General features: G+C 38.8%; 1 protein-coding gene and 1 long non-coding RNA gene across 8 annotated transcripts; both read right to left on the bottom strand.

The window, feature by feature from the left end:
- Positions 1 to 664: 664 nt before the first annotated feature.
- LOC148920011 (uncharacterized) lies at positions 665 to 9387 on the bottom strand. 7 transcript variants are annotated; one of them, XR_016124796.1, is made up of 8 exons: positions 8962 to 9387; positions 8586 to 8708; positions 7864 to 8031; positions 6918 to 7120; positions 6789 to 6836; positions 6593 to 6706; positions 6359 to 6486; positions 665 to 1212 (listed from the first exon to the last, which is right to left on the bottom strand). It is a non-coding gene; the product is annotated as an uncharacterized LOC148920011 (long non-coding RNA). The 7 variants fall into 7 exon arrangements; XR_016124797.1 differs by lacking the exon at positions 7864 to 8031 and having other exon boundaries at positions 8586 to 8768; positions 8962 to 9020; positions 9098 to 9387; XR_016124795.1 differs by having other exon boundaries at positions 7864 to 8768.
- Positions 4199 to 5887, bottom strand: LOC107881324 (uncharacterized). Its single transcript, XM_089046636.1, has one exon. The coding sequence runs from the start codon at positions 5806 to 5808 to the stop codon at positions 4900 to 4902; it is 909 nt and encodes a 302-aa protein (XP_088902762.1). The 5' UTR covers positions 5809 to 5887; the 3' UTR covers positions 4199 to 4899.
- Positions 9388 to 13421: the final 4034 nt, after the last annotated feature.

The raw sequence follows: 13421 nt of genomic DNA, 5'->3' as shown, positions 1-13421 counted from the left end.
TTTTAAATATACAATTCTGTCATATCATTTTTGGGCACCAACTTCACAATTGACAATGCCTCACGCCCATGAACAGAGCCTTCAGACTAATCTAAACCATAAAAATTCTTGCAATGTGTTTGTATAATTGCAAGTATTTTCTCCAGATTTCTCCACTTGTCAATCAGCTCTAGGTTCGTGTGTTTGCTGTCCAATAAATTTACTGGTAAACTCGAAGTCACACTCACAAGGCCAGAACACCTGCACACATTCCACCGATCGATGTTGTTTTGGCCCAGCATATTTTTGTGTGGGGTGCTGCCGGGTGGGAAAAACAGAGAAGCAAATTGTTGCAGATTCCAGATGGGAAGGAGTTGAGATCATTGTCAGATACTCACATCCAAATTCACAGAATGAGTTGCACCTCCTTGCCATAAACAAGACTCACCTTGCAGGTTATGAAGTGAAAGAACTAGCATGTGTTTAGGGAGAGGGAGGCTACCCCATACCAAGTCCTCTTTGAGGAACTATTTGGCTTTTTAAATCTTCACGTTGGGATTAAAAACACAAGGCACCCAAAAAGGGGTCAGGCCACCCAACAACATGATATATATATATATATATATATTCATATAAAGATGTAGTCACCACCCCTTCGCAAGTATATGATACTAACCTATACAAATTGTGTATCAATTTTTACTTTGCCTTGCATTGCAAATGCTCAAAAAGAGCCTGCATATTTTACAATTGATTTCAAGAAAGATAGGGTTCTTTTTGAAAATTCTGCAAGCTAAGTATTCTTCAAGTGGTCACACTATCTCTAGGAGGTTTTCCCTAAGGAATGACCGTACGGTAGTTGCGACCTCATAAATGTAAAACAGAGATGAGCGGCCTGTCATACCACTCTAAAATCTTGAAATAGTCAATGCACAGATTCCATCTTGCAGAAGTTACAGCAAAAGAAAATTTCAGTTGGTCCACAATACTTGACATCACAATCAGCTAAGCTGAATTCAACTACTTTAAGTTGGCTGCATTAACCTCGCTCAGCCTTTCCATTCTCTACGGAAGCTCATGTTATGTTCAGTCACACGTCATCTATCTTTAGAGAAGGTCAAATATCAATTCATATCACTGTGATTATACTAATTTTTTGATTCCGGCATGGCCCAACCTTTCGTGCTTTGCTGAGCATGGCCCACTAATATTCGTGCTCATGCCGTGTTGTGCCTGTTGGTTTTTGGTATATTAAAAACATTTATGCAGAAGAGAGAAGAAAAACCAGAGAGAATGAGAAAAATGTTCTGTATTTTTCTATATACAGGTCTGAGCAAAAACCTGCTCTCATATACATGACATAAGATGCCAAAATCAGGATCCTATATTTTAGGATACAAGGACTCATCTCCTACCATTCATAATGATTGGAGGCTACGATTCTTACACCTAGGCTAGAGTCTGTTAACATAGTACAGCTAAGAAACAGACAAAAAAACCAGCTGTAGAAATTATCCCAAAATAGCTAGAGTAGCTAACGGCTACTTCCCAAAAGGAAAGTTCTTCAATTCTTCATTCTTCTCAGGAACAATCTGCAGGATTGTCATCTGCAGTTTCTTATTAAGCTCAGTGAGTAGCTTAATTCTCAACAGCCTCTCCTAAGCCGCTTCTGGCTTAACTCCAAGTTTCAACCTTAGTTGATTAAATCTGTCTTTAGGCAGTGCCTTTGTAAAAATATCTGCAAGTTGTTCTTCACTTCTGCAGAATTTCATGTCAATCACTTCCTCTTGTAGAGCCTCCCTTATGAAATGATACCTCCTGTTTATGTGTCTAGTCCTTTGATGAAAAACTGGATTCTTGGCCATAGAAATTGCTGACATATTGTCACAGAAAAGAGGTGTTGCCTCAGTTTGCATTTCACCAAAATCATCAAGGACAAACCTTAACCAAATAGCCTGTGTTGTTGCCTCGAGATCTGAGACATACTCACTTCAGCTGTTGATAGTGCCACTGTATTTTGTTTCACAGAGGCCCAAGAGAATGCTCCACTTCCAAAGCTGAATGCATAGCCGTAAGTGCTCCTGCTATCATCCTCACTACCTGCCCAATCTGCATCACAGAATCCAATGAGAATTGCAGACTTATCCTTCACATACTCAATGCCATAGTTGAGAGTTCCTTGCACATATCTTAGGACCCTTCTTGCAACTCCCATATGCTTCTTTGTAGGACTAGTCATAAACCTTGACAGCAAACTGGCAGCATACATCAAAATCTGGTCTAGTTGCTGTTAAGTATAGTAGACTTCCTACTATCTTTCAGTAGAGTCCTTCATCAGCTAAGTCACTTCCATCCACTTTCTTGAGTCTCTCACCAGTAGGCAATGGAATGGATACTGGTTTGCAATCTTCAAGCCCAAACTTCACAAGCAAGGATTTGGCATACTTGCTTTGATGAATGAAAACCCCTTGATCAGTTTGTAGTATTCCCATGCCCAAGAAGTGATGAAGGAGTCCAAGGTCTGACATTTCATATCTCTGCATCATCTCCCTTTTAAACTCAGCAAGCATCCTCTCACTGTTTCCAGTATAAACAATGTCATCAACATAGATTGAGACAATGATTAAACCTCCTTCATTATCAGATCTAGTGTACAGAGTAGCTTCACTAATGCTTCTTTTGAACTTGCACATAGATAAATATGCATCAATCTCACTGTACCAGGCTCTAGGAGCCTGCTTAAGTCCATACAAGGCTTTTTTCAGCTTGTAAACCTTGTGACTTGCATTTTTCAGTTCAAAACCCTCAGGCTGCTCTACATATACTTCCTCATCAAGCACACCATTTAGGAATGCTGACTTGACATCTAACTGAAACAACTTCCATCCTTTTTGTGCTGCAAGAGCAATGAGAGTTCGAATTGTGTCTAACCTTGCAACTGGTGCAAAGGTTTCATTGTAGTCAATTCCAGGTTTCTGTGCATATACCCTTTTGCTACAAGTCTGGCCTTATGTTTTTGAACTGTTCCATCCAAATTAAGCTTGGTTTTAAACACCCACTTCACACCTATAACAGGTTTATCTGCTGGTCTCTCAACCAATTCCCAGGTATTGTTCTTCTCTATCATTTCCAACTCAGCATTCATAGCTTCTTGCCAAGCTAAATCACCAGCTGCTTCTTGATAGTTCTCTGGTTCAATGATACACATGTGGCATCTTGCATATATGTCTTCCAGAGTTCTCAACTTCACTGGAGTAGAGCTAGGTGTAGAAGCTTGATTGTTATTTCCTACTGAAACACCAACAGTTGTGTTTGAGTGAGAGCTGCCACCATTATCAAACTGAGTTGTTTCAGTTTGTTCTTCACCAAATTCAGTTTCTATTTCATTTCCTCCAAGGTTGAATGGTATTGGAACAGATTCCTCTTGATCACTCTTCCAATTCCATGCCTTGTCCTCATTGAAAATTACACTCCTTGAGAGCACAATTTTTTTAGATTGCAAGTCATACACTCTGTAACCCTTTTCACAGCTTCCATATCCCATAAAAACTCCCTTTCTAGCCTTGTCATCAAACTTCTGCCTCAAGGGTGATGGAACATGAGTATAACAGATACAACCAAACACTTTCAGATGCTTGATTCCTGGCTTTCTTCCTGTGAATGCTTCAAATGGTGTTTTACTTAGCACAGATGTTGTAAAACATCTGTTTTGGAGATACACAGCTGTACTTACAGCTTCTGCCCAAAAAATCACAGGGATTCCTTTCTCTGTCATCATGGATCTTGCCATCTCACATATTGTTCTATTTCTCCTCTCGGCAACTCCATTTTGCTGAGGAGAGTAGGCAATGGTTAATTGCCTCTCCATTCCCATGCTTGTACAGAATTCTTGAAACTCATGTGAGGTATATTCACCACCTCTATCACTCCTTAGTTTTTTCAAACTAAATCCACTTTGCAATTCAACAAAGGCTTTGAATTTCTTGAACACATTAAAGGTATCAGATTTGTTTCTGAGAAAGTATACCCAGCACATTCTTGAAAAATCATCAATGAATGTGATGAAGTACCTATTTCCACCAATTGACTCATTTTGCATTGGTCCACACAAGTCTGTGTGCACTAATTCCAGTGGACAGCTTGCTCTCCATGCTCCCTCTTTGTCAAACTTCTCTCTGTGATGTTTTCCTGAAACACAACCTTCACACACATCCTTCATTTCGGTTAACACAGGTAGTCCAGCCACCATTTCCATCTGCTGCATTTTTTTCATGCTAACAAAATTCAAATGTCCAAGTCTTCTATGCCAGATCCAAGAATCTTCAATCACTGATGCTTTTCTAGCTGCAGCTGTCATAGATTCTAGTGAGAGAGGGAAGCATCTATTTCCTCCCATGACCACTTTAGCTACAACATTGTTGAGGCTGCCATCATCAAAAATAACTGCCATGTTACCCCCAAATAGGACATAGTAACCATGCTCCATCATTTGGCCTACACTCAATAGATTCTCATCCAAGCCCGGAACAAGCAACACTTCATGTATATACCTTCTCCCATGTTGAGTTTCAACTACTAGAGTGCCTTTTCCAGTTGCTTGTACAAGATCTCCAGTGCCCATTTTAACTTTGCAAGTCACAGTCCTGTCAATGTTTATTAACACAGACTCTTGAGAAGTCATGTGGTTGCTGCAGGCGCTGTCCACAAACCATACACTTCCATTTTTCACACTTGCAGAGTGGCAAGCATAGAACATGGTGCCTGTGATTACCTCTTCCTCCTTTGCACAGTTAGCCACCTGCTTGTTGCCTTCACAGTCTTTTGCAGTATGACCAAACCTATTACATTTTCCACATCTAGGTTTGCCTTTGTGCCTGCACACACCAAAATGATACTTTTGACAGACTTGGCATTGTGGTTTCACACTTCCTTGACTGCTGCTACCTTGCTTGTTCTGAGAATTAAAACTATTGTTCCAATTTCCTCCAGCATTGTTATTCCAGCTTGAGCCATTGTTATTTTGAGACCAATTTGATCCTTTTTGTCTTGTCCCTGCCACTTTTGATTTGGTCTACTCTGTGAGCCCTTATTAGAGCCATGAACTTGGTTATTTCCAACCTTGAGACTACTAAAAGCTCTCTCAGTTCCAGCCACTTTATCTCTTTCATCATGCAGGTCTTCCCTTTTATCATAAACCTTGACAGATGCAATAACTTCTTCAACTCTAAGAACATCAAGATCTCGAGTTTCTTCAATGATAGACACAATGGACTTATATTTTCTACTTAGACTCATCAAAAGTTTTTGCACAATTCTTGTTTCAGTCACATCTTCACCAAGAGATTTCAGATTATTCACAGTTCCAAAAAATCTAGCCAAATAGCTATCTAAGCTTTCACCATCAGTCATTCTCATATACTCAAAATCTGCTCTAACAGCTTGAAGTTTTACAGCTCTTACCTTTTTATCTCCTCTGAACTCTCTCCTCAAGACATCCCAAGCTCCTTTTGCAGTCTTTTCATTTCTGATGCGAGGGAAGAGCTCATCAGTTAAGGCTCCTTGAATGAGACTCAGTGCCTTGGCATTTTTGATTCTGTCTTCTCTGGAGATAGTAGGTGCTTCCGCTGGAATTTGCTCAGCTTCACTTCCTTCACCTCCAGAGTCTTCTTCCTCCTCAATAACTGGCTGAGGTTGTACTCCGACCTCAACTACATCCCATAGATCATGTGCTATGAGGATGGTCTCCATTTTGACAGCCCAAAAATCATAGTTTGCACCATCAAACTGTGGAGTTCGTAGATCTCCACCTGAAGAACCTGATCCCACCATTTTCCTAGTGAGTCTTAGTGAACCAAACAATAAAAGAGCAACCTTTATCCCTTTTGGGAATTTTTTCAGGAAAGCTCTCTCTCTCACACTCACGCCTCTCTGGATTCGGACTAGAGCTCGATACCATGTTAGTTTTTGGTATATTAAAAAACGTTTATGCAGAAGAGAGAAGAAAAACCAGAGAGAATGAGAAAAATGTTCTGTATTTTTCTATATACAGGTCTGAGCAAAAACCTGCTCTCATATACATGACATAAGATGCCAAAATCAGGATCCTATATTTTAGGATACAAGGACTCATCTCCTACCATTCATAATGATTGGAGGCTACGATTCTTACACCTAGGCTAGAGTCTGTTAACATAGTACAGCTAAGAAACAGACAAAAAAAACCAGCTGTAGAAATTATCCCAAAATAGCTAGAGTAGCTAACGGCTACTTCCCAAAAGGGAAAGTTCTTCAATTCTTCATTCTTCTCAGGAACAATCTGCAGGATTGTCATCTGCAGTTTCTTATTAAGCTCAGTGAGTAGCTTAATTCTCAACAGTGCCCCACTAATTCAGCAAAACTTATGAATTTAACAAATAAAGAACCTGAAGCCAAAAACTTGTGTGTAATATGAAGAGCCTGCTCAAACCGCTGAATTTGAATCCATTGTTCTGTAACAATGTCAGCCATCTGAAAGCAAAGAGAAAGAAGCCAATGGCAAAATGAACCCCACACTAACAACATCACACACTCATAGCCATAGACCAAAGATGGATTGAGTACATCAGTGCATGACCTTTTGAGCCTGAGAGGCAACCGTTTCGAGTCTATCCTCATCATCTTGTGCTTTAGACTCTAAAACATGAAGATCGAAGTTGTACTTTCTTGACGCAGCCCACAGAAGCCGTACCTAAAAAGCATTGCAAAGCCCATTTCTGCTACTTTTTCATTGAATTGAAAATTGCAAAAAATAAATTGAAAAAGATGTGAACCTCTTCTTCTAGAGCATTAAGCCTCTCATCAGTAGCCAATGAGTCTCTCTGTGACATACAAATGCAACCAAATATTATATACTTGCTTTCAATTTGGCATATACTTGAAAGCTGAAACGGGTAACAAACCTTAAGAGTGAACAAAACAGACTGCAAATGATGGATCTTCTGCAAATGATGTATCTGGGTTTAACAGAAGTATGGAACTCAAGGAATGTGAGATGTTGTGCAAGAAGAACTGCTCCTGCACAGCTTTTGCAAACTTGGATACCAGGGATGGAGGAAGTGGTGCCTGCTGTGGTTTAGTGAGCTGATTGATGTAAGAAATTTCACTGAAAATGGGCAAGATATTTATTTTAGAATGGCAGCATCAGAACTAGGTATGGAGTCATTTTTAATCTCAAAAGTCAGTGTGTTAATGCAAATTTTAAAGAAAACAAGAGAGAAAAAAAGAAACGTCATTGGATATGGAACAGTCAATTGGGAGTTATCCATCTCTTCATGATCATGTACAAAAAATAAAGTCAGAACATATCAAACCCAAAGGTTGTTACTCTATAATTTTGGATTTGGACACAATTATCAAACTCTACTGTCAAAATTCGTCTGTTAAGATCAATGGATGATAGACATTACAGAAGTTTTTTTTTTTCTTTCTGAATGTGAAGAAAGTAGAATCATAGTACGCAGTATTGTGTCATCTCCTGGGCTCCTCTTGGGTGTAGCTCTGTTTTTTCTAATGAAAGAAGCAGCACCAGATAGATGGTGAGTTGTTTTCTAGTCTTCTACCCCTTCAGTTTCCAATAGGATATAGAGAGCAACTTGGTTATTTGAAAATTTAACTACAATGGCATATTGCGATATAGATGGCATGATGTTAGAATTGAAAAAAAGTAAGAAATGTGTGTCAAATTATAGTAATTTGTCTCCCCACTATTCAACTTTAGCATTGAAAGCTTACTAATTGTCTTCCCAGCTACTCAACTTAACTATATACTGTAGGGTTTCTACTTTATAATCAAGTATTGCCAATGCTGCTAATTGTGAAATCTTTTAAGGTGAGACAAAGCCTTACCAAATTAATACAATTATCTTCTAATCAGAGTCAGACTCTCCATATATAGTGCAGACTAAAAGAAACACACCCCTCACTGGTTCATCAGGTGTACTCAAGTTGAGAAGCCCAGGAATTCTTGTCCCTGTCGAGCATAAGAACACTACAGGTCTTCCAACACATCAAGTTCTGCAAAGAATCCAGTGGCACAGCTTTTGGATTCCGGAAATCTTGTTGTGATAGATGGCAATGGTCATAATGACCGTGATAATATTTTATGGCAGAGTTTTGATTACCCAGGTGATACATTAATAACAGGTATGAAGCTTGTTGGGAACAAAATCACATGTTTTAATTGGCATCTTACACCCTGGAAAAGCCCCCAGGATCCTTCTCAAGGACATTATGCATATCAACTTGGTCCTTATGGATACCATGAATTAATTCTGAGGGAGGGTTCAGTTATAAAATATCGGACTGCACCATGGAATGGAATCCAATTTAGTGGGATGCATAATTTAAATCCAACATATGATTTTAATGGTGCAAGCTTCTCAACAGCTCAACTCTTTTCAGGCTGGGATTTGGGCTGAGCTACATCGGAGTGATGGAAACCAAGGTTGGGTCGTTTATCTAATAGCAACGACTGATATCTGTGACAAATATGGAATATGTGGTCCAAATGGTGCAAGTAGTATTGACAAGTCCCCAGTATGTAGCTGCTTGAAAGGATTTATACCGACCTTTCAACAAGACTGGGACTTGGTGGATTGGTCATATAGCTGTGTGAGAAAGAGCCAACTGAATTGCAGTGGAGACATCTTTAAGAAGTACTCTGGGGTGAAATTGCCAAGTACAGAACAATCCTGGTATAACACAAGTATGAACCTCAAGGAATGTGAGATGATGTGCATGAACAACTGCTCCTGCACCGCTTTTTCAAATTGGATATCCAAAGAATGAAAAGCAGTCCAACCAAGAAGAACCATCAATGGATGAATATTGAATGCATAAAGATTTATCAAGTTTCAAGCAAGAAGAACCAAACCAATCAATCTTTTGCTTAACCAAACCAGAAATAAATAGTCAGAATTTGAGATTGGGGCCTAAAAACCGAACCTTGTTATTGGCAAGACCGTAGAAACTCCATGATAGGATAGCTTCATCATTTCCTTCCACTGAAGACAGACACCAAGTCAGCAAATGGAATTAGATGAATTAAGAGTCTAATGATCTCTTCTTCTATGGACCTCACTTGTGCTTGCTTCGGCTTCCCAATCTCAATCTCAAGCTCAAATTTGCAGCTAAACTTTTTCAATTTCGGGTTTCAGACTTTCAGTTAATCTCTGTTTTCGAAAAATCGGCCTAGGCGGGCGGCTAGGCGGCTAGGCGGAAGCTAGGCGGCTAGGCGGGCGCTAGGCGGCTGGGTGGGCCTCCTGGGCGGGTTGGGTCTTTTTTCGGGGCGAACAAGGAGGACGAAGCAGCCGAAACCGAAGAAAACAAATCGAAGCTCGAGTTGATAGAGAAGCGAAATGGCTTCCGCAAGCTCCGTCGTCTGCTAGTGCAAGCTTCGTGTTTTTCTCGAAAATATTTAAAGAGTATAGCCGTTCGGCTATACTCTTAAAATACCGGTCATACTCTTAAAATATTCGAATATATTAATATTTAAAGGGTATAGCCGAATGGCTATACTGTTAAATATCCAAATGTATTTAGAAAGTAAAGCCGGTCGGCAATATGTTTTAAATATACAAATTTGTCATATCATTTTTGGGCACCAACTTCACAATTGACAATGCCTCACGCCCATGAACAGAGCCTTTGGACAAATCTAAACCATAAAAATTCTTGCAATGCATTTGTATAATTGGAAGTATTTTCGCCAAATTTAAGCATGAACCCAATGATAACACCTCCAAATTTTTCCACTTGCCAATCAGCTCTGGGTTCGTGTGTTTGCTGTCCAATAAATTTACAAGGCCAGAACACCTGCACACATTCCACCAATTGATGTCATTTTGGCCCTGCAGATTTTTGCGTGGGGTGCTGCTGGGTGAGAAAAACAGAGAAGCAAATTGTTGCAGATTCCAAATGGGAAGGAGTTGAGAGCATTGTCAGATACTTACATCCAAATTCACCAGAATGAGCTGCACCTCCTTGCCATAAACAAGACTCACCTTGCAGTGTATGCAGTGAAAGAACTATCATGTGTTTAGGGAGAGGGGAGGCTACCCCATACCAAGGCATCTTTGAGGAACTATTTGGCTTTTTAACTCTTCACTTTGGGATTAAAAACACAAGGCACCCAAAAAGGGATCAGGCCACCCAATGATTCACCATGATATATATATATATATATATATATATATATATTCATATAAAGATGTAGTCACCACCCCTTCGCAAGTATATGATACTAACCTATGCAAATTGTGTATCAATTTTTACTTTGCCTTGCATTGCAAATGGTCAAAAAGAGCCTGCATATTTTACAATTGATTTCAAGAAAGATAAGGTTCTTTTTGAAAATTCTGCAAGCTAAGTATTCTTCAAGTGGTCACACTATCTCTAGGAGGTTTTCCTTAAGGAATGACCTTCCAGTAGTTGCGACATCATAAATGTAAAACAGAGACGAGAGGCCTGCCACCTTTTTGGCTTTGACCTGCAATCATCTCCTGATTCACTTTTATATGTGTTGTTGCATAAGGAACCTGTGTTGTGTCAAACTTTTCAAATGGGCACTCTACCATCCTCGCCAAAACAAAACTGAGCATGGCACATCATTGTGCTGTGGTGTTTTTGTAAGCCCTGCAAATTCTCCTTCGCATAGAGAAAACGTACCATCAACGTAATCAACAGAGGAGATAAAAGATCAAGAGTCCTGAAAATTCCAAGAAACGGATCTCCTTGTAGAAAGGTGCTACTGCTGAAGCTGCAAAATGCAAACATCATGTGATTAACTTGCATATCAGATGTAAATATAAAATAATTTGGCATGCAAAGCAAGGCAAAAAGTTAATTAAATCAGCAAAATACAAGGGGCTCTTTACAGATCAGGTCAGTATTAAAATTCCATTACTGATTTCGGTTCATCATCATATCACATTAATCCCCCCAGTTTTAACTCAAAGTTTATCCAAAAGGATCCCAAATTCTGCTTCAAATATTTGTTTTGTAGACAAGTTCATATAATCCCAAACGTATATACTTGTATAAAATACCTATGTCATTTGAATATGAACTGCATGCCATACGACTAATTGCATTGAAAAGCCAATCTAAGGATTTAGCAGAAATAACCAGATTCAAAATTAAATCTTGCTAAACCTCAAATACTATTTCTTTGGTCTATAGGGAATTAACTTCTCGTAACCGGCATTAGTAAAGCAGGGTAATTTCTACTCTTATCAAACTCATGAGATCAGAAGTCACATAAACTGACTACCAACACCTCAACTACAGAGGGTCCTATTTTCAATTAAGAAAAACCTATATTGCCAGAAGACAAAATTATGAATAAAGATGCTTAATATTTTATTAACACAGCAAAGAATCATAATTTCTTATAAACTCTAACTCTGAGCCTGCATTCTATACGAATAACTAACACTGCCAAAACCATAAGAAACAAACAACATAATGCATTAAGTCACCAAACATACATGCCATCAAAAAACAGGAGGAGAAAAAAAAAAGTAAATCTTGCTGCTTGTAACTTAGATTTCTCCTCTCTTTCCTTTCAAAATTGAAACCGAAGCGATAATTGGTCATTTGATTCTGATGATATTGATTGAATGCCATTAACTCCCATGGTTCACCCTAATTTATGGAAACCAAGGAGTGGCTCCGAGCTGATGAACAATGACCTTCCCAGCACCAACCGAAGAAGAGGCTATGTCGTACTTTGATTTGTCCAAGAATGATTCATATCTCATATCACCAACAGGAAGGATGATCTCCATTTCTGAGTATTTGCAGAGATGCCAGACCAGCCAGGAAAAAGAAATCTGAAAAAAAACATGCCATTCAAGTTTTGGAAAAATGGGCGGGCTAGGCGGGTTCTTTTTTTAATTTTATTAGACAGTATAGCCGCTCGGCTATATTATTTTCCTTTATCGGTTAGAGCAGTTTAGAGCATTATCCATTACTATTAGGCCATTAGCATTTTTCCATTTAATACTTGTATTATACAAGTAAGTACGTATTTTTCAATAATACTTTCGTTTCTCCGTACTCTTAAAGACTCGGTAAAATACATATTTTTTTAAAAGCAAACATACAATACAAATACATATATATTATTCATGTTTAATACACGTGTTTTTTTACAAAATTTTCAATAATACATAAAATTTTCACATATTATTGAATAAAAATATTAAATATTAAAATGTTATATAGTGGCCGAATTTTTCAGTTGTAACTTGCTAAAAAATTTCCGAATAAATCACGTATGTATTTTTCCCGTTCCGTATTTTACCATCTATGAAAGAATGTGAGAGGCAAAGATTATTTCTTGTTGTAACAAAAATGCAGGATGGTGAACTTTCGAAATCTCTTTGCCAACCAGAACAACAATTTCAAACAAAGATGTATAAGTATAGTAGTAAGAGGTGGTAGTATTCTTTATTTATTTATTAATAAATAGAACAAGAGATTAGACAAGATTAGCTCTTCAGTATCGGTCATTGAATGCACAAACATCCACAACCCTCAAAGAAGATACCAAGGCATTCTGGGGACCCTGCCCATCTCCTTGATCATAATTTTATTAATATAAAAGAAACATATAAAGAAAAAAAGAACAGCAGGGGGCCAAATTGCAGAAAAGAAAGACAGTGACATAAAGTCGCATCAACATGCGGACCCAAGAAGGCAAAACTCTGAAAGAGTAAACAAAAAAAGACTAGGTAAGGCGGTAATTGGGCATGCCCAGCTAGTCCCAATGGCGAAGACAAAATAAATGAAGGTGTAGTGTCCTACCATGTGAAACCAGAGCCACTGAACACTGTGATTTGCCAGCGTTAACTCTATGATTACCCTCACGAAATATATGAGAAATCTTAAACTTAAACTCCAATTCCTTGACTTTTCCCACTAATGCCTTCTGCAAATTAAACTCTAATTCCTTGACTTTCCCAGAATCGAAAATATCATTTTGATATTCCGCTCGAAGCTCAAGCCTTAACTCATCAATGCACAACTGCGAATTTTTCCACTCTCGTCGCTTCCAATCCAGCAAACCTCTCCTAACCCAAGTTAATTTCTGCATGACATCTGATGGTTACCCAGACTGCACCCTCGCCTTACCCAACGCTCAAACACCACTGCCCTACAACCTCATGCCTCCCCTATCGCGGATCATATGCAAAATGCCCTTTCTTCCTCCTCTTGGTCTCATGTGTATCAAGACAAAACATAACATGATAAGACCCTTCAATCACCCAATGGAAATTTTTTGCGGTGGGCTAAAATCGTAGCCAATTATCATCGGCAAACCCCCTGTCCAGCCGTTCTTGTATTCCTTCCTCTTGTCGCTATTACGCCAAGTAAATGGATATCCAACAAAACCTAAATCA

This window comes from Prunus mume, linkage group LG2, assembly GCF_029339155.1.
Source record: "Prunus mume cultivar Tortuosa linkage group LG2, ASM2933915v1, whole genome shotgun sequence".
NCBI classification, from domain to species: Eukaryota; Viridiplantae; Streptophyta; class Magnoliopsida; order Rosales; family Rosaceae; genus Prunus; species Prunus mume.
Note: the sequence above shows the minus strand (reverse complement) of the source record. Positions and strands in the feature narration are given on the sequence as shown.

What these genes read in the sequence shown, in the direction of transcription:
- LOC107881324 (XM_089046636.1), bottom strand. Translation starts at nt 5,808, where the DNA reads ATGGTGGGATCAGGTTCTTCAGGTGGAGATCTACGAACTCCACAGTTT.